General features: G+C 39.8%; 1 protein-coding gene across 1 annotated transcript; it reads left to right on the top strand.

Moving 5' to 3' along the window:
* Nucleotides 1–1,143: 1,143 nt before the first annotated feature.
* LOC146963665 (uncharacterized protein C14orf132) lies at nucleotides 1,144–26,343 on the top strand. The gene is made up of 2 exons (XM_085767867.1): nucleotides 1,144–1,462; nucleotides 24,021–26,343. The coding sequence occupies exons 1-2, from the start codon at nucleotides 1,436–1,438 to the stop codon at nucleotides 24,255–24,257; spliced, it is 264 nt and encodes an 87-aa protein (XP_085623993.1). The 5' UTR covers nucleotides 1,144–1,435; the 3' UTR covers nucleotides 24,258–26,343.
* Nucleotides 26,344–26,401: the final 58 nt, after the last annotated feature.

Raw genomic sequence — 26,401 nt, 5'->3', positions numbered from 1 at the left:
TTCCTCCCAAATATCGCTTAGGTTCAAGCTAGAGCTCTGTATAGGCATCGTCACGTAAAGCAGGAAAAGTCCTAAATCCAATAGTTGCCATATAGCTGAAGTCTCCCACAAATCTTCACCTTCCATAGACATCCTTAAAACTCAGCTAAAAACTCTTCTCTTCTCTTTGGTTTTTAATTCAGTCTCATGAGAACTTCCCATCCCATCATTCCCACGGACTTGTTGTTTTTAATGTCTGTTTAATTTGTGTCTGTCCTGTCTCTGTTTGAATTAATCTTGTAACATTGACTTGACTTGACATATTATCTCACAGATTTCCCTGTATAGATTTCCCTTAAAAAACCTAAACAAACCTGATATCAAAAGGTCAGTGAAGCACTATTGGATTGCACAGGAAAATAAATCCATTTCCAATAGACTAGATATTTATTTTTTTCTGGTGGATTATTAAAACTTGGCAAGGAAGAAAAAACATAAAATTGTAAAATGCTTGTATAATAGAACATATCAAGAGGGGGAAATGAAGTAAATGTGGAAAATGGAAAATAGAAAGTAACATCAATAATAAAATGAGAGTAAAATTTTAATATTGCTTCATGTCATACAAATTGTACATTGACATATGCCATTATAATGTTTTTTTCATGCAGCAGACAGAATATTTTTCATCCAGACAGTGAGACAGTCAGGATTAGGTAAGTTTCTTCAGAAACCTCCTGGGTCTCGAGGGGGGGAAACAGACGTTTTGCTCTGTGAGGAAGAACAATCCCCTTCCTGATTTGGTGAACATGTAGCCCAGCAGCAGACAGCATTATGCACGACGTCTCCAAATACTTTTGGCCATCTACTGCATATTAAAACTATGAACTACAAGAAGAGTAAAAGAATGAAGAAGAATTGAAGGATGGGAAACTAGAGAAAGAGAGGCAAAGACTAGAAGGGACAAAGAAGCTGGAAGGAAAAGGGAAACAACAAAGAAAGAGAGAGAGAGAAAAGAGACAGGAGTGAGGGAGAGAGTGACTTGCACCTCCTTCCTTATGTGACAATCCATCCCATACAGCCCCCCCCCCCACTCTCTCTCTCTCTCCATCTCTGTCTCGCATCCACATCTCTTCATTCCTCCGTCCGCTCCGCTTCTGCTCATGCTTTTTTTGTTTCACATCCCTTCATCTTCTCTCCCTCTCTTCTTTTTCTGTTGATTCTCCAGTTCGTCGACATGCTCCTCACGTGAAGTCCGCCAGTTTGCACAGCTGGTGTCATCAGTACAAAGAATCACACACACATACAAAAAAAAAAAAAACGTGGGGGGAAAAAAAAGGAAAAGAGAAAGAACAAACAGGCAAATGCTCAGTCGGGGAATTAGAGAAACAACCGGGCGCGTTTGCATCTCTCACTGAGCGGCTTGAGCGGAGCAGCAGCACCAGCAGCAGCCAGCATGGATCTGTCTTTCATGGCCGCGCAGGTGAGTCCGTTTCCATCAGTTCCCTTCGCGGATTCTCGGCTTGTCCGAACTTTTCTTTTTGTTTTTACACATAATTCTGGCCATTGATGCCATGGGCGTGGTCGGTCAACAAGTTCATGTGGGGGCTTTCACCACTGAAGACCGTAAGCAGACTGGACACTGTTGCTCATATCAGACGGCGTCACATTATTTATGATTTCCCAGTTGGGGAGGGAAATACTCAATGCATATTTCCATTATTTCTGTAGCTGTACATTGCTTTATACTTATGTTGATATTCCCTGTGATCATCCTATAGTGCTACTGTTGTCCTCTCAAAGTTGATCAGGCTTTAGTTTTGTTGTCCATGTTGAGATGTGATTTGAATACACTTTTATTCTGTATGACAAACTAGGGCAAGAGCTGATTCACCAGAACACAATTTAAAACTTCCTTATATTGTTTATTTCAAATTGCACTGGCTCAATTGGACCAAGACATTGTGGCATATTGTGTTTCTTAAGCAGATGCTCAGTTGTGATGGTTTCCATAGCGATTCATTTGAATATGTTACACCCAATTGATTTTGCCTCCACAGAGGACATGTGTTATTGTGTATCTGTTCCACACACGTGGTTTGTTTCCATTAAGAGCAAGAGAGAGTATATTCCTTCCTGCTCTCTCTCCCGGCGTCTGGCTCCTGATGGGTTGTCTGGTGACAGACTACTTTGCCTTTTTGTGCGCAGCTGCTATTAAAGGGGTTTATAGCATTATCTTGGCTGTTGTGCAGGCCAGACTGAGCCAATTCTTTTCTAAAATCAAGGACCCCTGAATAGAAATGCATTAGAGCATGTGGAGAATATAATTTCAGTCCAGTGTAACCTGATTGAAAAAGAGGTGGAGCCATAAGAGGGTGTGAAACAATGACCTCAAATCATCCGTTTTTTTTTTTTTAAACCGTCATTGCTTAAACTTTTAGTAAATTAAAAACAAAAAAACAAAAACTAATAGTGATACAATATCTTCAAGGATATAATGACCTCTTGTGTTTTCAGAAACTTTGGCTGTGTAGCAGTGCACAGGAGCCAGACTAACAGCAAATGACGAAGCACAGTGAAGGAGGCTGAATACCCTCCGTCTTTAAGAGCTGCTGTGGGGAGTCAGCCAATGGCTGAGCAGCAAGGACCTGGTTCACATGAAAGAACTTTGTAAAGTGTGAAGCTAAACATAATGTAGTTTTAGTAAAAGGTTCAAATTCTTATGGAAATAATGAAAATACAACCAAACAAGAGTGACAGTTATGACAACTCCAAAAAAAATACCACCAACAAGTGTTTGACTAAAGGCTCTGTAAAATGACTTAGTGTGGCAACAAGGAAACTAAATATAGACTGTGACATTAGTTACAGTGTCACTCAAGTATAGCCAATCAAAAACAACATTAAGTCCCGATGGGAAACTACAACAGTTATTAATCTTGTAAACATTCATGTAACATTTCAAGCTGAAACAATTAGTTGATGAATTGATTTTTAAGAATGACATAAAATTAATCTCACATCCAAACTGTAGATGATTAATTGTCTTAGTAATTTTTCCAGCAACAATTATTTTTCTCCAGATTCTCAATCATGAGTATTTTTTGGATTTCTTAGCGTCCTGTGATAGAAAACAGAGAATAGATGTTTGGGATTTGGATTGCTAGTCAGTCAAAATTAGACATTTTAAGATATCGCCCTGGTCCTGGATTCTGTGAAACAAAGGGACATTTTTTATCATTTGCTATTATATGATAGACAAATATTGATTGACTAATGGAGAAAGCTACAGTATGAGCATATGACTAAAGATTGAAAATGCTAATTAGAAGCAGCTCAATAATATTACAGTCCACAAAACTCTAAGGGAAAACCCGATAGATTGCTCTTAATGCTTCCTTTATCAAATATATGCACATTAATGTTATAACCATCACTGACCAGACAATACCACACAGCCTTTACATGTGGATGGATGCTGAACAGTTTGTCCACTAGAGGGCGTGCATCCAACGAAAATCCATCTCACACTCAGTTCCTCCATCTGATCTCAGTCCGGTTGTTCTGTAGTTGTTGTCTGTCCCTGTGCCCCAAAGATGTCACATTATTCAATTTCTCAACAATACATACAAATCGTTTCTCAAAAACTTCCACCTTTTTCCAAAATGTTCTGGTCTGGCTACACTGCACAACACTGCCCCCACAGTTTCTGGTGGTACTGTTATATTTGGTCCGTATCTAAATGTAGCTTCCGTGATCCAAGCAAAAATACACACCAGTAATGAGCGCAGAGTACAGACAGAGGCTTCGTCAGTATCTGTATTCCTATCTGTCATACAGCATAAATGAGCCTTGACTGTGATTTAACAGTAGCTCAGCTTCAGGCAGTTTGCACAGTGGCTGGCTATAGGTTAGCAATGAGCTATAAATTACCAAATAATAAATCACAAATCAGGTTGCATAAAAGCTATAGATATAGTTGTGCCAACAAGAGCATTTAGAGAGTAGACAAAAGACTTGCTTCGTCACAAAATGGTGGATGGAGTTAAACTGTACCAGTTGCTATAAAATGTTCAAGTTTGTTGAGCAGATATTTGGTGGAAAAAGTCAGATTTTCTCCCACTTTTCCATTATTGCATTACTTTATCTCTATTGGGTCCTATACTCTTACTTCCAGTCCACCTTTGTTTCCCAAGATCCACGTCCCTCCTCCACAAGAATGCAGCCCCTTCAGAAAGCTAATGGCTAATTTGACTGAGGTGAAATTCATTCCAGAGTTATTCTGTAATGGTGACTGTGAATGAAGTCAGGGAAATGTCCCTGGAGTTTGAAGATTGACTTTGCAATGGATTATTTTTTGCCCATCCATCTCAGTGTAGCCCTGCTGCCTGCAAATCATTGGGCCCTTCACCGTCACTTTGTCTCTAAAAGATGACGGATGCTGCCATAACTGTTCCCTCCTAAACACAGAAAAAGTTTTTAGAAGAAGCCAAACTCAGAGAAGCCGCTTGCAGATTTTCTCCCCGCAGCAGAGGATGAAGAATGAGTAGAGGATGTTTGGGTTGTTATTGCTACAGTGCATTTGAAGAGAACATATGCATCTCATTAGTAATAGGCTATAAGCTACATATATTCAGTTTAATTTCTTGAAGGAACTTAGCTTTCATTTATGTGCGCATGACGCCACAGAATACCAGCTCAGACTGCAGCAGCTATTGTTTTGCTGCATTTGTCCCTCTTCCTTTTGTTGAGATAGATTTGTACGATACCATAGAAACATGCTAAATAGCTCTCTGCAGAAAAATGTGCACACTTTTGTGTTTAGTGACTGATTTGCATTTGCCAGCGATGCCTCACTGGTTTGAAATGAAAAAGGGCATACTTCATTAGGCTGAAAGTGGTGGCATCCTCAAGCTTTGCAATACATGGATTAATAGTTGACAATCACAATGAAGCTCCTGAATACTAAGCTGCAAGCAATGAGGCGATTTGCTCTCCGTCTTTTGAAATACACAGAATTTAACGTTTAGTTAACGTTTCTTGTTCTACAACTTTCCTTCAGCTCTTTAGATATGGATATTAAGATTTATTTTCAACTTGCACTCACTTATGAATATCTTTTGTCACACCGACAACTGAAGGTTAATCACGTTGCGTGCCTCTTGTAAACTTGCAGGCGCAGGCTGCAACTATTGGGATGACTAAAATGGCAGATGTTAAGTCAATGTGGTCCCCGGTTACTGGCTGATGTTAAGGTCAAGTTTGATGTGTTGCAGACAGGCTCCAGAGCCATCCTGGGAATTTTGCCAGTCTCAGACTGGCTTCAGCTAACAGATCTGCAACACAAGGCAGCAAAGCCCTTAAGGCTCTGTCTATCCAATACACAGTGACCCACTGGCCTCGGCCTTTTACTCACTTTGAATGGATACATGAGTATGCATGCACAGACCTTTTTAAGAAATGTGCTATAGTTAAGGCTTGATCCCATTTGTGAGGAAAAGGCACAGATGGAGGAGAGTTCTCCTTGTTTATTTCATTTCCTTTTTATTGCTTTCATGTCTGGACAGTTTGCTCATAAATGAGACACTAGAGGTCATTTTCCATATTCTCACTTCAGATGTTTTGTCTTTTCATGACAGGCCATCAGCCTTTCTCGTTGTTGAATTACTTATTCAGAGAAGATGTGACTCTGAGTCATTGTACCTGACAGGTTTGTCCATCTCCTCTAATGTTTGTGAGTTCAGACGACAGTGAAAAGGATGGGGATGACTGAGACACCACTAACCCCAGTTCAGCATCAGCCAGGGCTGGCACTTTAGTTTACATTCGGTGCCAAATGATAAGTCACATAAGAAGTGCCAGGAAGTCGCTGCAATCAGAGTAGATGATTTAAAGTAAGTGCATTTAAATGCATGTTTTAATCAATTCAACTCTGCACACTGGCATGCAAGTTAAAAACAGCATTTATTTGTAATGTCCAGGATGATTGCAGCTTGTTTGATCATTAAAATATCATAATAAAACAGCTGGTCCAGATTTACCAGGATGACATGGCATAGGATCAGAGAGAGCCTGCATCACATCCCCACAATATGAAGCTATATATGGAATCGTGAATTGAAAGGTTCACAGATGAGATTATTTTCCTATTAAATGATGTATTCAAAAATGGCAGACTCCACAAGGGCCTATATCAAGACCATCTTTGTTCTCAGTTGCATAAAAAAAAAATCCAATTACATAATCATATTATCTCAGTGTGCATTCTTCAAGCCCAGGCTGTCCCTTTAAAAAATAAATAAATTAAAAAAAGAAAGAGATCTCATGGTCTCTATAGTGGAGCATTATTCGAGTAGTGTAATAATGGCACAGTACCAGCCTTTTCATCTGAAGGAGTTGATTTGCCTTCTGGTCTTTTGTCTGCTGTTTTTCAGTGATTGGTTTTATATGAAAGCTGTAGTCTGGAGATAGTGAAAACTTAAATAGCCCCAATTCTCAGTCTTCTTCCACTTTTATTACCCTGCCGGGCTGTAAACGGACCACAGGAATAACAATCACCACAAATCAATTAGAAGCTGTATGCTCAGGGAAAATCAATACTTTAAAACAGATGAAAAACAGGTGAATCTATTTTTAGCAGCTTTTCAGAAAGGTGAGGATTAAGATTTGAAGCCCTTTCATTTCGGTGCTTTTCACGCGTTATTTTGTCTTGCACGTTCAGTCGTAAAAATCATTCAAAAGTTGGCACAATAACGTGTGTGTTTCTGTGCAAGTACATTATGACTGTGCGATTTCACACAGCCAGCAGGATCATTCAAAGACACCACCAACAAAAAAGCACACACTGTCAATGAGGAACACGTAGCCTAGCCTATACAAAAAGCCTCACAGTAATGAAGATGTAACCCCGCTTGACACATCTCCATTAATAGATGATTTTCACTGCAGGGTTGAAGGAGAGGTCGGCACCTCACAACAGGGCCACTTCATAGTTTACTCTCACTTGATGGATGTACCTCATGCAGCGAGAACACAGAATGCATGGCAGACGGGGGCATTCAACAAACACAATGTACTCTACTTTGGTAGGAGGTTTGCTCTGGCTGACTGGTTTCTGTGTCATCCTCCTCATAACCAAACCAAATACTCATTAAATGAATAGCTGTTTGTTTTCTAGCTGTTGCTCCTGCACATGCTGGTGCCAAATGAGCAGCACCAGGTTCAGGTCTGACCTTGTTACAGTGTAACATGTCTTCATGCTCTCAGTGAACAATTGGACAGGAAATTGCAGGTCTCTGTAATTGACTTTGATCACTCTTGAAGCAGGAGCCAAACAGTCTTGTAACCATCTGACTATTTGTTAGACCCCTCCTCCAAACAGCAATTTTCCAGGCGTAGCTTAGCAACCATAAGTAGGCACAGCAGGTCCATCAAGCTTCAGATTTCTCTGCATGTTCAAGTGGTTTGCATGGAGCTGGAAGTTCAACACTCAGTATATAAAGAGCGTGTTGTTTTCATCCACTCAAAAAAAATGAGTAATTCACAAAGGTTAGCAAGTTAACCAGTTTACTCCCTACAGTGGGAACCCACCATCCCCTCAAAGTATGTGGACATTTCGTTCTACATTATAATTTTTGGGGGATTACAGGTAACAACTGTATTGTGCAGGAGCCAGTGCCACACATAGATATCACTGTATCAGATATAATGGTGAACATTAGCCGCTCTGTCCTGCTTCTTACTGGATGTGAGGAATCCAACACTCCCAAGAGCCAAACTTATTACCTGAGATAATATTACCACCACTGACCTGGAACAAATACTGTATGAGCAATATAACTTAAATCTGCCTTGATGGTCTTGGTATACTTTAAACTATATTTCTTTAGTTGTGTGTTCTGCATGGATTGTCAGCTGTTGAGGATGCCAAAATTATGCCTGACACATGCAAGTGAAGAGTGTATGGTTTTGCACACTGTGCCAAGAGTCCATATTTACAGGTTTTATAAAATGGGCGGTAACTCCCAAACATTCAAAAAGCCACCCCAGACTTATATTATCTATTATTTATAGTTTAACCACATCAGCAGTCATGTCTGTCGGAAAGACTGACAGGTGCCCCATGAGAATCTGTTTTTTTGCACTTCTTTCTGAAATAAACAGACCCATAACCTGACAGGTGTAGGCTACTTGAGGGAGGCGGGGCTTAGCTTACTGTCAGTAACTGGTTGGAGACAAAGTCCAGTGATTGATGAAAATAATGTGAATCAGCTGCCACATCACTGTGCATAATTTTCCCCAGGTCTCTCTGCCATCTCGTCTTACAACATGTTTGCACTGTAAACATCTCCCAGCTGTTTTGCACCTGAAATGAGTGATTGCATTTCGAAAGAAGTCCAACGGAGAATGAAAGGGAGACTTAATGGACTGTGACAGCCAAGTATGAAGTAATAACATCTTTCCCTGATAGACCTAACCCCCTAACTGCATGATGCTTCCTATATATGCCTGTGATATTCAGCAGGTATGCATTATGTATTTCTACATAAATAATCTATTCTCCAACCATCCTAAGATGATTTCAAAGAAGCTCTTTGTATTGATATGTTTCAGAGTAAATTTGAGCTATGGGGTAAAAGCTTTAATGATTATTGTTTCAACCTGTTCATCATGAAAATAAGCTCCACACTGACATTTTTGCCATTTAGGCTCTCGTAAAACGCTAATCTGAATTCAGCTCATGAGCAGTTCTTTGGATGAAATGGAAACACAGGTGGAAATTAGGAATAGTTAAACAGTGGGTGGGTGTGCTTCTTTGGTTGGCTGCCGAAATGCTGAATGGCAGCAGTTGATTACACAATATCAGTGAGGAAGCAGAGATGAGTTATGATTGTATTTAAACAATGCCATGGCTGCTGCAATTTATTGGGATCTTTATACATTTTTGGAATCGTTAGCATGCTAAACATAAAGTAATAAACTATACAAGTGTGTGATGTTGTTTCCTCCAGCACAGCTTTTCCAGTTTGCCAGGAAATGTGAGTTGAAACGTTTTCATCCCTGGGTGCAATTTCAGTAAATCACCCTTGTGAGTATAAGCAAAAATAGTCAGGGAAGAATTATTTCTTGTTGGTTGGAATACAAAATACATTTTTAAGAGGCATCATTGTTTTACAGTTATAGTTTTTAGACAACTGAATGTCTGGTTCATGTTGTTTTTTCATCTTTTGAGCTGTAAAACCCAGCGACCTCAAACAATGCCTCTATAATAACACCAACAGCAAAACTGGGTCCCGATTTGATCTGTTTCATTGGACCTCACTCTTTGAGTCTGACCTTGGATTCAGCCAAAGAAAGCTGCCCTGAAGCAAACTACTTTATACATACAGCTCCTTCTTTCCCTCACTCACCTCTTGTCCAGTCTGCAAAGAAGCTGAGGTTATAGCACATAATGTACCTTCACTGCTCAAGAAATACTGTTGCCCTAAGACAACAATCCTTCTTCAAAAATCCAGAGCAGTATTAAAGGTTTCAGTGACCGTGTCAGTGCCTGGCGACAGCCTAAGAGCCTGATAACAGAACAGCATCTAATTATCCGGGATTATATGACACAATTCCTATTAGAAATCGAGCACTGTATGTCAGTCTCATGGCTCATTTGGGTTATATTCCATTTGATTATTCAGACCACTAATGGACTAGTTTCAATTTTCCTCCTGATGTACTCTGTGAAAGGTAAATTACACCCCTTCTCTGTTCTTTACTACAATGTGTTGCCGATGCCGTCTGCAAATAGCTCCCTGACATTTCACACCATCAGCTTTATAGCAGCCCTATTTTTTTGTCAGACAGTAGTAGCCAAGCCTCTGTTAATGCCCATGTTTTATATGATGCAAATGTGACTATGTGACTATGACCTCCTCATTTCGGTTGCATGCAACTTTAATGCCCAGATGATGAATCAGGCACTTAGAGTACAGTCAGCTGTATTACGTATGGAAATCATTTGGAATGCCCGCTGGTATGCATGAGTGGTGGAGCAGTAGACCAACTTTGATTTTCTTAAAATTATGAATTTTTTATGACCTCTGCTTGAAGTTGTGAATCAATTCACAGCTGTACCTTAAAGCTTTTCCTTGGTGGATGTTGTGATGTATTTAAGCTAAATATCCCAGTGTTGCATTCAACGATAGTCCCAAGCATTGATTTCAATAGTGTGTATGGATCTATTGGTCTCTCTGTTGCTGCTGTGTTTCACTGTTGTGCCCTCGAGCTATTTACAGGAGCAGCATATAACACCACATCACATCATGGGGTTTTCATCACAATTTCAGGCATTTTGTTCCAGTAAAAATGACTGAACGATTATTAGGATTCTTCATCTTGCAACCTGTGGTGCAACACAACAACCTGGCATGCAGCATGTACATCACATACCCATTTGGGCTTACAGCTACTCTGTAAGCATTACATGGCCCCTACAGGGTCAGAGCTGTGAAGGATTACCACTTACCCACCCATGTGTTAAAAAAAACATTCAAAGGCTGGTATCATTTAGGAGCAATGATGTTGTTTATTGCTGCAATTAGTAATCAAAGACTGTGAACATGTTGTAATTGATTAATTTCACACCTGAGAGTCTTGTTCACTTTTATGCGATGCTCCCAGCTGCACACAAACATGAAAAGGCGAAGATCCATGTTTACGCCCACCTTGTGATATATATCCATCTCAGATAGTGAAAGGCTCATAAATCCACTTATTTGTAGCAGTGATTTATGGACTGATGGCTCGAAACAATAAATACAGCTCCTTAAAGTGCAAGTGTGTGTGTGTGTGTGTGTGTGTGTGTGTGTGTGTGTATGAATGTGTGTAATTAGATGAATATTTCTGCTTTGCAAATGACATTATGCATTAAAAAACAAACAAACATGCGCTTCCCTGATGCCTCATACTGTAGCTACAAGCACATTTACACAAACACAGACATGAAAACATACTGTAACTATCATATAATTTCAGTATTGAGGACGTGCATAGTGAAAGAGGACTCCTGAACTATTACTGTATCTGAAAACACTGTACTGTAAGTAGGCCAACATGGCACACGCGTGACAAATTCATAACATCCCTTCCTCCCACGGGGGAAATGCATACAGCAACCATTCATAAATGCTGATGCCAACCAGAAGTGGTATATACTGTACAGTGGAGCACCACAGGCGGTGATAACATTAATTTAATTTTACAGCATTTGTGCTGTTGTGCTATTGGCAATTTACACATTGTGGAGAACAGTGGGATCCACCATAGCTCCAAAGGTTTCATGTAGGTGTGGCACATACTTTTGTTAGTCCCTTCTTCATGGGGGTTTAGTTTTAGGGTTAAATTGGGTTAAGCAGAAGAGACCGTATTTAGACAGAAATACATCATAGAGACTGAGATAAATATGAGCAGCCAGTGATATGGTTCAATTCAGTGCTGTATAGTAATTATATATAGAATGTATTAAATGCCAAGGGCAAAACAAACAAGGATTTGATTTCATATTGCAAACAACTCACTCATTGGACAGTCATACAGCACTTCACTGACCCTTACCGTATATGTCATTTGAGTCATCATCTCAAAGTTTGATTGACAGCCATCTCACAAGCCCAGGTTAGCTTTAACTGTACCTGTAAAGGGTGCCTTATGAAACGTCCCTACGATGCTGTTTTTGCAGTTAGTGTACAAAAAAAATCAATGCAGCTTTTGTAGTTTAGATGTGAAATCTGCACTGACAGACATCAAACCTCAAATTTTCAAAAGACAAATGTTTTCAAAGATTTATGACTTATATTTTTGTTTTGTAAGATCTTCCTTCAACTGAGCAGCAGCACCCTCCTCCTCCTCCTCCTCCTCCTACTTCAGTTCCTTTGTGTAATGCACTGAGACAGGCTGTTTTTAGTATGCATATTTACTTCCAACTAAGCTTAATTTTGTCTCTTTTAAATTATGGTAACAGAATACATCCACTCAACCCCAGCTTAGAATTGGTATGTAAGCAAGCTACAACTTCTTAGCTGGAACAGAGAGTATAATTAATCATGTTTCTCCATGAGATTGACAGTTTGTGACAGAAGCAGGCAGGGCTATTACACAAGAGGACCACAACAAGGTAAAAAATAATTGTAAAGGTGCTTTTATATGTAAGAAATAGAGTTAAAAAAAAACAATGGAGCCTCTAAGGAATTGAAACATGTTTTGTTTAATATATATTTGACAGGAAGAGTGGTGGTATAGAGGAGTTTGCAGCAATAGTGGAGGGTTGCAGAGCAGGTTGACACATGGTGAACAACAAGAAAGGCTGCAGTGTTTGGCTGGTCAGAAAAGTGAGGTTGGATTTTCATTAATAACATAGTGTGCCTATAGAAACCGGCTCTAGTGATACATTACACACTTGCAAGACCATGACAGAGATGTGAGTGGAGAAAGTTCTGATTACGTTTAATAAGAGTGCTTTCAAATTTGTGTTTTTGGAAGTTAATAAAAATGTTGTACTGTAGGTTATATCTCTAAACAGCTTCAAATCATATGCACCAAGCAGAGCTGCAAGCGCTTTAATGATATCTGTGTACAGTACAGTGTGCCTGCAGTCCTGTGCACATGCATAGTACATGTTGTGTATGTGCAAGGGAGAGGACTTTCTTCTATCCCACTATCGCTAATGACTAACTCCTGCTACCTTTCACTCACATTTCCCAGTGGAGTTATTGTACAGTAAGGCATAGCAATATAAGTTCCTGTGGTTAAAAGCGTCTGTCAATGTAAAGATCTAATGGTATGCAAGGAATACATATCACTTTAATTTCTATATTCCAGCTAATGAGACAGGGGCAGGGATGTTTGAATACAAATTATCCGGGTGAAAAAAGAAAAGATGCTGATGAAGATGAAGCAGATGCTGTAACACATGTTAGAGTTACTTTAGCACCGCAATCATACATATTAAATGTATGCCATAGGATGTTGCATAAGACAACTCTATAGCCCTCACAGCAACATGAGAAAGAAATTAAAAAAGGGAGTTTTGGGAGAAAGTACAGTGTGATACTAGATATGACTCAGACAGGAGAGGAGGGGAATGAGTGAGGTGCTTTACTTCTTGAGGAGATGACTTTCCAGCCCACATGAGATGAGCAGTGAGTATGGCAGCCTCGGGCAGGCAGGAGGGAAAAGATTGGAGACCAGTGATGACGAGGTCAGAGCAGAGAAAGCTAAAAGAGACGGTAGATGGCAAAGTGAGGTCTGGCATCCGGGACTAAAACCATGACCCGGAGCTGGAGCACAGATCTCTCCTTGGCCTCTTAGGCTTTTGAAGTGAGAGAAGCAGGATGAAGTGATTTTGAGGGGGTTGAAGTCAATGTTCTTTGTTCATACTGCTGATGCAATTCTCTCTGCAACACTTCAAACAGTGAAGGATACATGCATTGTTTAAGACGCTACTACCAGCCCTGTTTCCAATTTAGTAGAGTTTAACGCAACCAAAACATTCAAACAACTGCTTTCATCTTTACCAACACTAAACCAGAGGAAGTGAATATCAATGAGATGGTTAAAATATTCTCTCGAGCACATTTCAGTTTTAGCATCATAAAGCGCTGTTGGATATATTCACCCTTACTTTAACTGTGACAGTGGATTAACCCCCCCACGCCACCCCAAGCAGAGGAGACATCTCTGCTGAAACTGGCTTTTAATGACTTATAAAATGTGTGTTTCTACCCTATGAGTGACAGAAATTAGAGTTGGAAGAATTGTGTTCTTTTATAGGAAATGTTGGCCAATGTGAACAGGGAGTTTTCTTTAATAAATTGAATTATTGATAATAAAAAATATGATATTCAGTCAGTGTTTGAGGTGAAAATGAGAGCTTTTCATTTCTAGAGTGGCTGACCATAAGAGTGACTTGCACAACGTCACAATTTGTCACATTTCGTATCTCTACTATAATGATTACCTAGAAATGGCAGTGGTTGAATGAAGGATGCACACACACACACACACGCGAAGGCAGTATGAATCACATAGCTAGAGTGGCCCTGAGGAAAAGCTACTCGTCATCATCTCTTCGAAAGAGGCGAAGACGTTTCTTCATTTCATTGCCGTCTGCCTTGCACTGCAGAGATCAAAGCAGATTGGGGCCTTTCTGCTGGCTCCGTACAGTGGGTACCGAGCGGAGCAGGGCCACGCACCCCCCTCACCCCCCTCACCCCCCTCGCTTACTGCACCTCACCCTGAAGTCTTACATGAGTGGAGATTCAATTAAGGGCTTCCATCTCTATGCCTGAAACTTCTCAGTATTGCACAGTGAATGAGCAGACATGGATGGAGCCATAGGGGCGGTCGACACCAGTAGCAGATACACTGAGAAGAATTTATTTTCTCTCCCTCAATAGGCAGAAATCTTACGCAACTTCTGGTGTGCATATAATTTCTTTTTTTATTTTGTGTTATATTTCTATTTCCTAGTAAGAATATATGAATTTTTAAAAATCCGCCACCTTCTTTCTCGACTGATATCTGCAGCCCAAGCACTGTTTTTAAGCACTGGTTTGATTTTGTGTTCCTGACTGTATCTGTGTATTGTTTAATATGGTTTTTGAGTGGCCAGCTTTTTAAAACCAACGTAAATCTCACAAATTTAAACAGAAAAGAACAAAACAAAACAAAAAATGTAGAAAACAAACAAACACTTAAAATTTGGTGCAGGGGAGACAAGCTGACGGCTACATGCTCTTGTAGTGCAATAGGTAACCAGCACAGGTGGACTACAGTAAATCTTCCACAATCACCATCAGCTCCGCCCTCAGGCTTCTCCGGGGGGAGAGAGAATCACCTTTTCATGGCATGTTCAGTGTGTGCAACAGAGCTGGCGTTGAATTTGTTCGCTCTTTACATACAAGAACGTTTGCATGTGTCTTGGCACAAGGGGGAGCAGGTTCAGATCCCCTCCACCGCGGCTCATTGCAGCTGTAACTAGCTGCAACCGCTGAACAGGCGACATGTGACTCCACTGGGTGTGTTTTAATTGAAATTGCTCACGATGTAAAATACATGAGGAAGCTCTGCCGTGTGTCTATGTATGTGTGCGTTACAGTGCACAGCAAGAAACCTCCTTTGCTATAGTATGACGTGTTCTTTGGTGTAAACTTTACCATAAAACACATGCTGCACATAATCCCAGGTTATACATATTTAAAATATATGCTCATATGAATAATATAGAAGCCTAGGCTTTGGTGAATAATGTTTTTTTTCTGTGAATTTTGAAAACAATCAAGAAATGCCACCAATGTGAATTCATCAGTTCCAAACATACCAAAATAAAGAGTATTAATGGATGTCAGTGGAGATTTCAAAGAACTTTTCCATAATCTGTGATCTGAGTTTCTTAATTCCTTGTTTTGGGGAGCAAAGCAGGGTGCCGTCAGTACATTTTCTGGTGGATTAAGATGGAGGGGGGGGGATCCAGATTTCTCATCAGGATGTAAAAGAGTTTTAACTTTCCGGCTCCACTTCCTCATCCTCCGTCAGAGGACTAAACATGACAGTTGTCATGTTTAGTTTTAGGATTTCTTTCTTTATTCCCATGTGGACTGAGTCTTTGCAGCTTGGGTAGTCACAGACCAAAGTACTACAAACTCAGATGTACACAGGAGTCAGACACAGGGACAAAAGGACATTTAGTGTTGTCACGTAGGTCAACATACAGTACACACACGCACACACACTTTCAGAGACTGATATGCTGATTTTTGTGACAACAGAAGATGCAGCCAAGGTTGGGCACCGCATCCCAGTGATCATCTGGCAGGAATAAGAAATTACTCTTTCTTTCTGATGGATTTTAATGTTTCATAGCTGATGAATTAAGTTTCATCACATACTTCAAGCCATCACGCAACTGGTAATTACAGTAGCAGCATATATGAGTGAGTAACAGTCCCAGATGTGAACATGCATTATTTCCTCCACTTGTCATGTTTTAAAGAAGTGTTTTTTCAAGCCCTCATTCTGTATTATTCATCATTTCCATGTAGATACTGTACAAAAATCCATCACACTGTGGTCAGGAACACCACTGAAGAAAAATGTACAAGTCATGATGTCAAAGAGATAATAAGGCTATAATATACTTTACTCTGTGCTGCAGAATTTCCATTATTCTGAGAGATTGACCAAGGCATCAACCAAGGATCACTTGGGCTACACTTGTTCAATTGAGTTATAAGATTTATTAAAACATGGTGCTGGGGTGCTGAAAAAGAAAATCAATGAATGCACAGCTGTAAATCTTCCCAGCAGGAATCAGGCTTGAAACCAGAGGTCTCACCACTTTCACCCAGGTGAACAAGCCTCTATACAACCTCTGTAAATCTCCCTCTGGATTTAAGGCATGATTCGGTCAATATGTTCCAGTGACGTAAACTACAGGTCAAATCTATTGTTTTCACTATGGTGGCTGTTGTGTGCAAGGGGTGGCTACATATTTCTACTGGCCACTATTAGAGATTACTCCTCTGCTCTTTTTCAATACTTTACTTCAATACTTACGACATGAATTGAATCGACTGACATTTTTTTACCGTCCCTCAGGGAAATCAGAGATGATGTGCAACTTTTTACAGCTTGAAAGTCGCTTTTTTTCCCCCTAAAGAAATAAAAACAAGTACAAAATATAACAAAAATGAGCCAGAGTTTGAAGATAAAAAGATTTTGAACTGTCAGAATCACAGGATGAAAGCAGTTGCAGTGGGAAATGTTTTCCTTTTTTTTAAAAGTGTTTAGACTACCAAAATCAGATGAATTATTAATTTGAATAATCAAGATGATTATGCAAATGTGTATGTTTTTCTGTAACTCTACTTTCTGCTTTTTTCCACAGTATTTATGGGAATCACTGTGTGAACCAGCTTAAAGCTCAAATATCTCCCTCGCCACTTCAATTTACAATCATGTGTTTTTATTTGAGACTAGATGTAGGCTATGCTTCGTATAGTTTCCTCCAACATTCCCACAATAGAAAGAAAAGTGTTGATGGTATGTGGACTAACAATCCCACAATGCCTTGTTTCATTCCATTTCATTTTCCTTTATTTGTTCGAGAGGGACAGTGTACATTAATGAACATTTTAAAAAGATAAAACAATTATAGCCAATAGGCCTGCCGGATGGAGCATGGCAATGAGACCTGAGTCCCCTGCTGCGGCCATCTTCAAGCACTGTGAAGCACTATGCGACATAACTAGGATACATCCTCCTCATTGTTGTCCTTGGACAGTTAGCATTTCTCATTATGGATTAAATGAACAGTGCACGTTTGTGTTTGATGTTTTCATCTGCATGGTGACACCCACCTGTTCAGCAGGGTGGTGATTGAGCGCTGAGGCAGCGAGATGCCAATGAGCTCGTCAGAACAACAGGTCACATCTGTGTGCAATTAAATCCTGTGTGCCAGATTGAGTGTGTGTGTGTGTGTGTGTGTGTGTGTGTGTGTGTGTGCGTGTGTGTGTGTGTGCGTGTGTGTGTGTGTGTGTGTGTGTATGGCTGCTGCAGGATGACACAGTGTACTGCTTTCAGCTCACAGAGAAAAGCCCTGTTTATCCAGGAACTTGTCCTGACAGTTTGACAGGTCACAGTAGGAGAAAGCACAGGTGAATTGATGACGGCTGAATTCCATTTAGCTGCTTTGTTTTCAGGGTCTTGGTGTGGTGCATGCTGACTCACTGTCTCACTGTTGTGGCTCACTGGGACAGAGCTATCATCGCTGTTATCACTAACACCTGCGTGGTTCCTGCTAAGAGCACTCAAAATGTCTGCTGTGAAACAGACCCATTAACTTTTAGGTGTGATAAAATATTTTCATGGCTCACAGATAATTCACAGAGAAGTGTGACAGTCATAGAAATGGACAGTATTCATCACTCAAGCTTATTTTATTAAAATAACTGTATTTAAATCAAGTGTGTGGTAATGTTGCATCAAAGTTATTAAGAAAAGGAAAGCATAATTCAAAGAAAGCCATGGTATTGCAATGTCAGAATCATCATATTTTATTAATCTCAAGGGAAAATCGGGTTTAGATACAATTGATCCCTCAGCAAAGACAAGATAAGATGAAAAATAAACACAAATATAATGTACAGGGTGAGCATATAAACATAAAATATGGAATAGTATATCCTAATAGTATACAGTGTATGAAGGAAAAATAGAAGTCTGTGTTTTAAATTGCACTTGACTCTTATTATTATATGGATTTCTGAAACTTCAAGCTTCAAAAATGAGGTCAACATGCATGAGAACAGTTTATTTTCAGAGTCTGATGACAAAACTGATATGGCCAGATTGTAAAGTAGTATCACTCTCCTGTGCAGCGCTGCAAGCTGTAAAACTTTCCGAGCTGCCCTAGAGAGAGAAAAAGGCTTGCACTGTCTTTAAAAAAGCATTTCTTTCCAAATCTGGGGCACTGTTTTTCTAGAAGCTGTGGATTTTGTTTTGTTCATATCGAATCCAAATAAACCCAGAAGCAAAAAGTTGTTCAAATCACTACTTTTCAGAGGCTACTACAGCACTCTCTGTTAAAGTGCAGTCTTGTGTGATAAAAACAAAAGCCAGTTAGACGTCCAGCGAAACTGAGGGCAGCATCGTGTGGAGACAAATATGAAGCCCTGAAATGCATTGTGAGAGCATCACCGGTCCACACGGTGCTGTAGTCAATAGAGCAGAAATAGCTGTGACAGTTGGGAAGATCAACAGCTGCACGTTTACATCGATTGTGCGTGCGATGTCAAGCACAAAGTCCATTCCTTACACTGCAGGGATCCGCCTCTGCGCATGTTAAAAAAGAACATCTTGAAGTTTGTTCTTCACAAGGACACAAACATCGACTTTGATATAAAACTGACCTCATATACTGTCCCAGGACGCAGAAAGTCAACTTAGTGTTTTTGGTTTGTCTTAACAGCCATGCCTGAGTGCTTATGTGGTTAGGTATACAGTATGTTTTGGTTGGTCTGCTATCCAAACACATTTATCTGGGTTTTTGCCTGTTTTCTTCTGAAGCCATTTCACCGAGCACTTTCCTGGTGGCGACATCCCACAGGAGGCAATTACAGACCATTCTATTTCACAATTACTGTGATCATCCGTGTAGGATGGCACAGCTCTGGGAACAGCTGGGACGAATAAATCAAAGCTGTGGGAGCAGAGCAGGTGGAGTCGTACAGTGAGAGGATCTTCACTGTGTCGTCTGCTGTAGAGCGGGGTTTCGCTGTGTGTGTGTGTGTGGGGGGGTTATACAGGTAGAACCATCACTCACAGCCAGGAGGGCGTGGAATATGCAATTCATGAGATCCCTCTGGTGCTGCAGGAAAGTTATTTTCCAGTTGTTCTTGTAATATCAAATCCAAACTTCAGTTATGTGTGGTAAAATAATCCACAGCGGATAAAGGCTTGTACCACAAAAAGGCCAGATTTTTAGTCTAGCCATACAGATAGCTACATGCACTGAGAGCTCTGACACAACATTAGTACAGTGGAGTGGACCATGTCATGCTGCTCAGAGGAGTGAAAAATTACACTTGAAAAATTCAGTGGCTACATGTCATTGCAAACAACAGTGTCCTGTTGCTTTGCATAGACATAGACACAGACATCTCTCTCAGTAGCTTTAACTTGGACCATCTTTCTCTCCTAAAACGCCCCGTTCATGTTCCTCAACTTTCATATTAATTGGATGAATTAATTTTATCATTTACCCTCATCCTCCATGGGGATTGTAAGTCTGGTGTCATTTACACGTTTCAGCCCCCTCAGTGTTAGCTTGTCCAAAAAGTCTCAATGGTGCAAGGAAAAAAAATAGCCCATTACTTTTCTTTATACGTCTGTATGTTAGTTTTATTAATATAAAACATCACATCATCATCATATGTAAAGATTTGGTTGGATGTCATTCCCCCTCCTTACCAGATGATGCTCAGTTTTGTTGTTTGCCATCAAGTAAAAATAAATTAGACAGCATGCAGTTTAATAGGGGCTTTTATTTTGCTTTTTATTGTTTATCACCGTTTTCACTATGTGACTCACTAATCACTTAAAGCTGATCATTAGACACTGGTGTAGTCATTTACCAAAAGTCTGGATAGAGAGACAAAGAAAGACATAGGAAGTCTTAAATGTATTTTTTTTAAAAACATAAAGAGCCTCCTCACTCACACTAGCCAACCGGGTTACACAGTAAAAAACAGTGTCACACCACGTTTTTGGTGTTTTGTTTGTTTGCTTGTTCACTTTAACATCAGTTTGAGTCCAAGGATGTTTATAGAAAACATTTTATAGGACGACTAAGAGAAATAAATCCTGAATTCCTTTCCATTAGTGTTGAGTTTGTGTGGTAATAGGAAGCTCTTTCGGAAGCTTTTAACATATTTATAAAAAAAAAATAAAAATAAATAAGTGTCCAAATGTTTGGCAGGAAATGGTTGCTAAGCTAATCTATTGAGGCTGACTTAAAAGTTCATGTTGGAGAGGGGAACATTTATGGTTTCCAGGAAACTTTGGTGTGCCATAGAATGTTGTTTCTGGACTCGCTCATCCATGCATGTCAACAAGTATGGGTTTCCTGGCAGTTATTCATAGGGGATGACCATCATTACCGACATAAGTGCTCAGATGCTTCTGGGCGCTCTTTCTTGAGATCGCTATTTCCCTGTGTTCCATTATCGCTCAACCACTTGCAGCACTAACCTCATGTGCTTGATCCATGTGGGAGTTGCGGGTTTGGATGAATGGATAATGGGGCATCCCTGGAAATATTATGATATACTGCCATGTGATAGAAACACCTATATTCCATGTTATATACCCAGGCACACGTCTGCCAAAAAATAGTAAACCAGGGCAATCAAATATTTAGATTCAGGCTTACTACTGGATTATTTTTGCACACACTCCCAGTATCCACTTCATTTTATCCGGTACACTTCCCCATTTATGCAAACAGCTCACTCCTTTGGACAATAAGTTTCTTATAAATAAAACATAAATATCAAGAATGCAGACAGGGTTGAGAGCTTCAGTTATCGTCCAACTGAACGTTAGATTAGGCAAGATGCAGCTTTGAATGCACCATGAGGCTTTAACCAATGTAGTGTCTGGAGATAACGGAGAGGTGTGATTAAGAGTAAAAAAAAAAAGGTCAGAGGAGCTCCTTCAAAGTGACAAGTAGAAACCAAAATAACGAACGGCACAGACTTTTCCAGCCTGAGTTATCCATGCAGATCAATGCAGGCAGCATGTCAGGAAAAATAAACTGTTATTACCTCTTGAAATTGGCCCAGTATAACTTTCTAACAACTGCAGGGTAGTTTAAATATTAAACATAAATGTTGTTTATTTTATCATTAGATAAGTTAATGGGTTATGCTGGTTATATTATTCATTGTATCATACATATAAGGCACCCATTTCATGTGGAAAACAAATAAATCACATAAGGCAAAACATTGCAGACAGTCGAGAGCAAGCTATACATTATAAAGCTGCAAAGTTTTTATTTTTTCATAGTTTCTGTTGAAGGTTACTTTGAGTGATACTGTTTTTTCCCCCCGGTGACATACAGTATACTGTACTGTATTTATGTTTGTGCTTTAGCTGACAAACCCCAGTTGTTCACACCATTTATCTCCAGGAGCGTGTTTAGGATCTTGAATGTAAACCAAAAGTAAGAAATAAAACATCTTGTAAATGTTTTTACATGTTTTTGTAATAGCATTGATATCTGTCAGTATAGTATTGTCAGTAATGTGTACTGTACACATATACTATAATAGAGGTTTATATCCTTGGGTGAGTTCGGCAGTGGGGACTATTTTTACATACGTTTAACCCCAAGTTGTCCATTAAAACAAACTGGTGGTTAGGAGCCACTGTGCTTCTATCTTTTCTTGTCATGCTGATTTCCAATATCTTAGCACTGAGGTGAGGCGTGATGGGCATATTACAGAAAAATAATATTAAAATGGATGAAAGATACGTACTGTACGAGATGCGGTGGCGAGAGGAGTCAGCAGTGGCAGTGACTGAGTGGGGGGCAGGGAGACCCAGGTTGGTGGACCTCATGCATGCCTGTCTGCCTCCATCATGCTCATGTGAACAGCAGGCGCTCCACAGGATGTGTCATGTCATTATTCACCACCAGGGGCCAATGAGCAAAGAGCAGCAGCATGTTTCTAAACAGTGTTTTCCCTTGTGTGTGGGGGAGAGACCTCTGTGTGTGTGTGCGTATGTGCGTGTGTGTGTCTGTTAACATCTTTTTGCATTAGCCTGTGTACATTAGAGAGAGGGGGTGAGTGAGTGTGAGTGTGAGTGTGAGAGAGAGTGAAGGTGAGCAAATGAGCGAGCTAGAGAGAATTTCTGTGTTTGTAAGAGCTCGACATCCCTCTGAGGTATTTATAGCATTGTTTTTCAGCTATCTTCAGCAGAGTCTGTTTTCCAGTCTGAGCGTGGTACGGGTCTCTCATGCATTTCTCAATCATATACCCCTCTGCGGAGACTCACGTAACACACACACACACACACACACACACACACACACACACACACACACATACAAATTCATGAAAGCATTCAGTTGCTTCTGCTCTAATGGCTAACCTTCACAGGGTTCTGATTGTCCCAAGCAATAAATCATTTTCACTTGCCACATCTGAAATATTTATTCCATGTTAATCAAGCACTACTTCCCAAATACACACACATACAAAGGGACGCACACACACACACACATAGTACACAGAGCACAGTGTGTGAGACAGGCTGGGACCCTGCATGTCTGTGTGGGAAACCTTGTAACCATTTTACTAATGATGTCGTGATGCAGTTGCCTCTCATTTCTTTTAATATAGCACTCAAACTTGCTAATGCTCGACCAATAGGAACAAAGTTGACATGCTATGAATGTCGGGAAAAGCAAGATTTTGACTGGAGGTTTGACTCACTTCACTGGAGCCTTTTTTCTTTTTTCTCAACACCATGACCTGGATAACGGAGAATCCTCAACTGCTTGTTTTTTTTAGTATAAATGATAATTTCTTATTCTGAAAACTGATATTGCCCAAATCATTGGAAATACAAGCCCTATAGCCATGCTGAATGCTAACAACATGCATAACACTAAGTCAGAATCCTCCAGTTTAGAAGGAAAAGGATCAACAGGCTGATTACCATTCATCCTGCATGGATGAATACACCAAACCTCATGTCAACCCAGATTGAGATATTTCAGTCAAAACCACAAATGCCCTAATTTTGGCACAAGAAGAAAAGTCAGGGAGTTAGTGAGTTCAAAATAGCAAACCAAGTAGTGGTTGCTGAGATATTTCAGCCTAAACCAAAGTGGTGGTCTGACCAAAACTACCAATATTGCCATTCATTGTAGAGGGGTTTGTTTGTTTCTTTCAGTATTTTTTAAGGCTGTAGTCTAGGACCTTAAAGATTAAAAAAAGTCAGATCCTAAGTGAGTCAGTCTTTCAAAAAAAATAAATACATACTTTAGTCATTTTCTGCACACTGCTTTTAAGTTGATTGGTTCATTCAAGCACATTCCGTGATTATAAACTTGGAACAGCACAATGTTTTGGGAAACATTATTAGGGAATTACAGATCCATAAAATGAGGCTTCACCATTTTATTTCCCATGTTAATGTTTTTTCAACGGCCTCTCGGCAATGTTTTAACAGCAATGAAATTCTCCCAGAAAGGCTTCATTGTAGTCACATTGTAAGGTTTTTGCTCCCTCAGGTTGCGTAAACCCTCAATTTCCTTGAAAGATACAGGGACAAATGTCTTTAACAGTAGCTATGGCTCCAGTTGCCAGTAAATGAAAAAGTAAAACCTTAGTGAAAATGTCATATTCTCTCCATAAAACACAGAGCTAAAACTACAAATCATTTTTTTTAACCTTGTCTGTTCTCTTTTTACCCTTTCGTCACAGATCCCAGTCATGACGGGTGCCTTCATGGACTCATCACCCAATGACGACTACAGCGGTGAACACTCCCTCTTCAACTCCTCAGCCAGTGTCCACGCCGCTGCCTCGGCCGCCTCGGTACAGGGTCAGCAGGACGAGTCACAGTCCATGTCCAGTGATGCCATCTGGCTCTGGATCGCCATCGTCGCCACTATTGGAAACATAGTGGTGGTGGGTGTTGTCTACGCCTGCACTTTCTGATGAGCATATGCTTACAAAGACAAACTCACACACATCCTTTTTCTGGATCTCTGGACCCCTGAGTGAGGCCATGCTTTGCAGTTACACATCCTTATGTCTGCCCTCTCCCCCTGTCTCTGTCTCTCTCTCTCTTCCTCACACTTGGCTTTTGGATCATTTTTGGCCCTTGAGAAAGGGTGTGGAAGTAGTAATACTAGACAATGATATATAGACTACTATATTTCTTTATCAGAGGGAAAGACTGGGACTTGGCCTCATTTGTCAGCATCAAGTGATTTCAGGTACAGCGGGAAGTTCAAGAAGAAGCTTTTGTGTTCAACAGCTGTGTAGTTAAAAACAGAAACAACAGACCTACGCTCTCTCAACCAAGATCAAAATAACTTCTTTTTCTTTCATCCTAAGTTTGTTTCCGTGTTTCTCCTCAGATAACACCCTCACTTGTAATACAGAGAGAAGAATGGAGATTAAATGGGGCTTAAGATTCAGGTTGATCTGGGCCATTTTAAACATGCACCGGATAGTTGCTAAGCAATTTAGGCCAGTGCTGTTTAATTATGCGACTGAACAGAGATGGTGAATGTTAAAACATTTAGAAAGTACTGGGATTATTTTCATGTCAGGCAGTCCTAAGGACAATAAAGGTCATTTAAGGACTTATTTGTGGATGAAACATAGTATGGACACTGATATACAGTATAGTACAAGTGTATATAGTATGTTTCTACTGTACACAATTGCACTGACAGGAAACAGAGAACACAGTGACAGCTATTGACATTAAACTCTCTTCGGTACACACTTTAAAGGTCATGATAATGTTTTCTGCAAATGGTAACTCAATTACATGTGATGAATAATGACTTAATAATTAGGTTTTCTGTAAAACTAAGTCAGCCCCTTGCAAATGGATGATCTTATTGTCAAATACCTATACAGTCATATCCACTGGGGATTGATAGAAAATCTAATAGTCGTGGTCTGTTGGGTTATATATGGCTGTTACCTACAGATGTAAACAAAATAGAGCTACAGTAGAAGCACAAATGAAACATGTGTAGCCTTCTTTACTTGTTCACCTTCTGCAGTGGATTTTTCTCCGTAAGTAGCCTACAGCCTGTAAATTATTGTGTTTTTCATCTCGCAGAATAAGTATTGACAGCAACAGAAGATGAAAGTTCCCGGTAGGCTATTGCAAATATTAGGGCAGATGATGTGGGGAAATAATAAAATATAATGTGTCACCGACCAGATCTTCATTGAACATTGTGTGATTGGAGGAGTGATGCCTCCCATCTTAAATTCAGTTGATTTATTTATTTATTTATTTTTAGTTTTAGTTGTGCTACAGTGGAATCTGGAGGCATCTGTCTCCATGGCAACCAATCATCATCCTACAGTAATTAGAAAAGTAACTTAACCTGCATCCACAGATGCGAATACACGTGTACTATACAAAGCACCACATTAATACATAATATAACTGGTAGAATTGGATTTTAAGTCTGCTAACTGATGTCTGTGCTTTTCTGACATAGTTTTCTTCTTTTTTTATGACATCTGGCTAAAAAACAAAAGTGGATAAAAATAATATTGATTTTGTCCCGCTTTTTATTTTTTATTTCTTATTTTTTAATGTGTGTTCAATGTTGCATCTGTCAACTGGTCTTTATGTACCTGACAACCTGACTGATCTATTTATTTAGACAGACCTTTAGACACAAATACAAAGAGAGAGAGAGCACGTTTTTCAGTGACAAATATTCCTCCTGGGATTTAGACAACATCATTGTGCTTTTAGATTTAAGGATACAAACCTGTCTTGTAAACACCTGTTCAAATGTTCATACACTGCAACAAACAGTACTGGCTTAGTGTATCTGCTGTACCGTGTAAGGAGAAATTCAAACACTAATCAAATCTCTTGTTATTATGAGTGTAAGTAGCCTATACAATGTTCAAAGAAGGACTTTTCAAGCCTATTATTTTTAATAAATGGTTGATGTAGAGATATTTAGACATGTTGTAAACCACATACACAATGCTCCTTTTGTAAAGATATGCTACTATTAAACTTTCTGTATCAATATGAATTGTTTGTCTCTGTTGATGAATATCCATTGAACCAGTCCATGCACTGTGAGCAC

This window comes from Trachurus japonicus, chromosome 22 (assembly GCF_045865225.1).
Source record: "Trachurus japonicus isolate A0001 chromosome 22, Traja_1.0".
In the NCBI taxonomy this organism is placed as follows: domain Eukaryota; kingdom Metazoa; phylum Chordata; class Actinopteri; order Carangiformes; family Carangidae; genus Trachurus; species Trachurus japonicus.
Note: the sequence above shows the minus strand (reverse complement) of the source record. Positions and strands in the feature narration are given on the sequence as shown.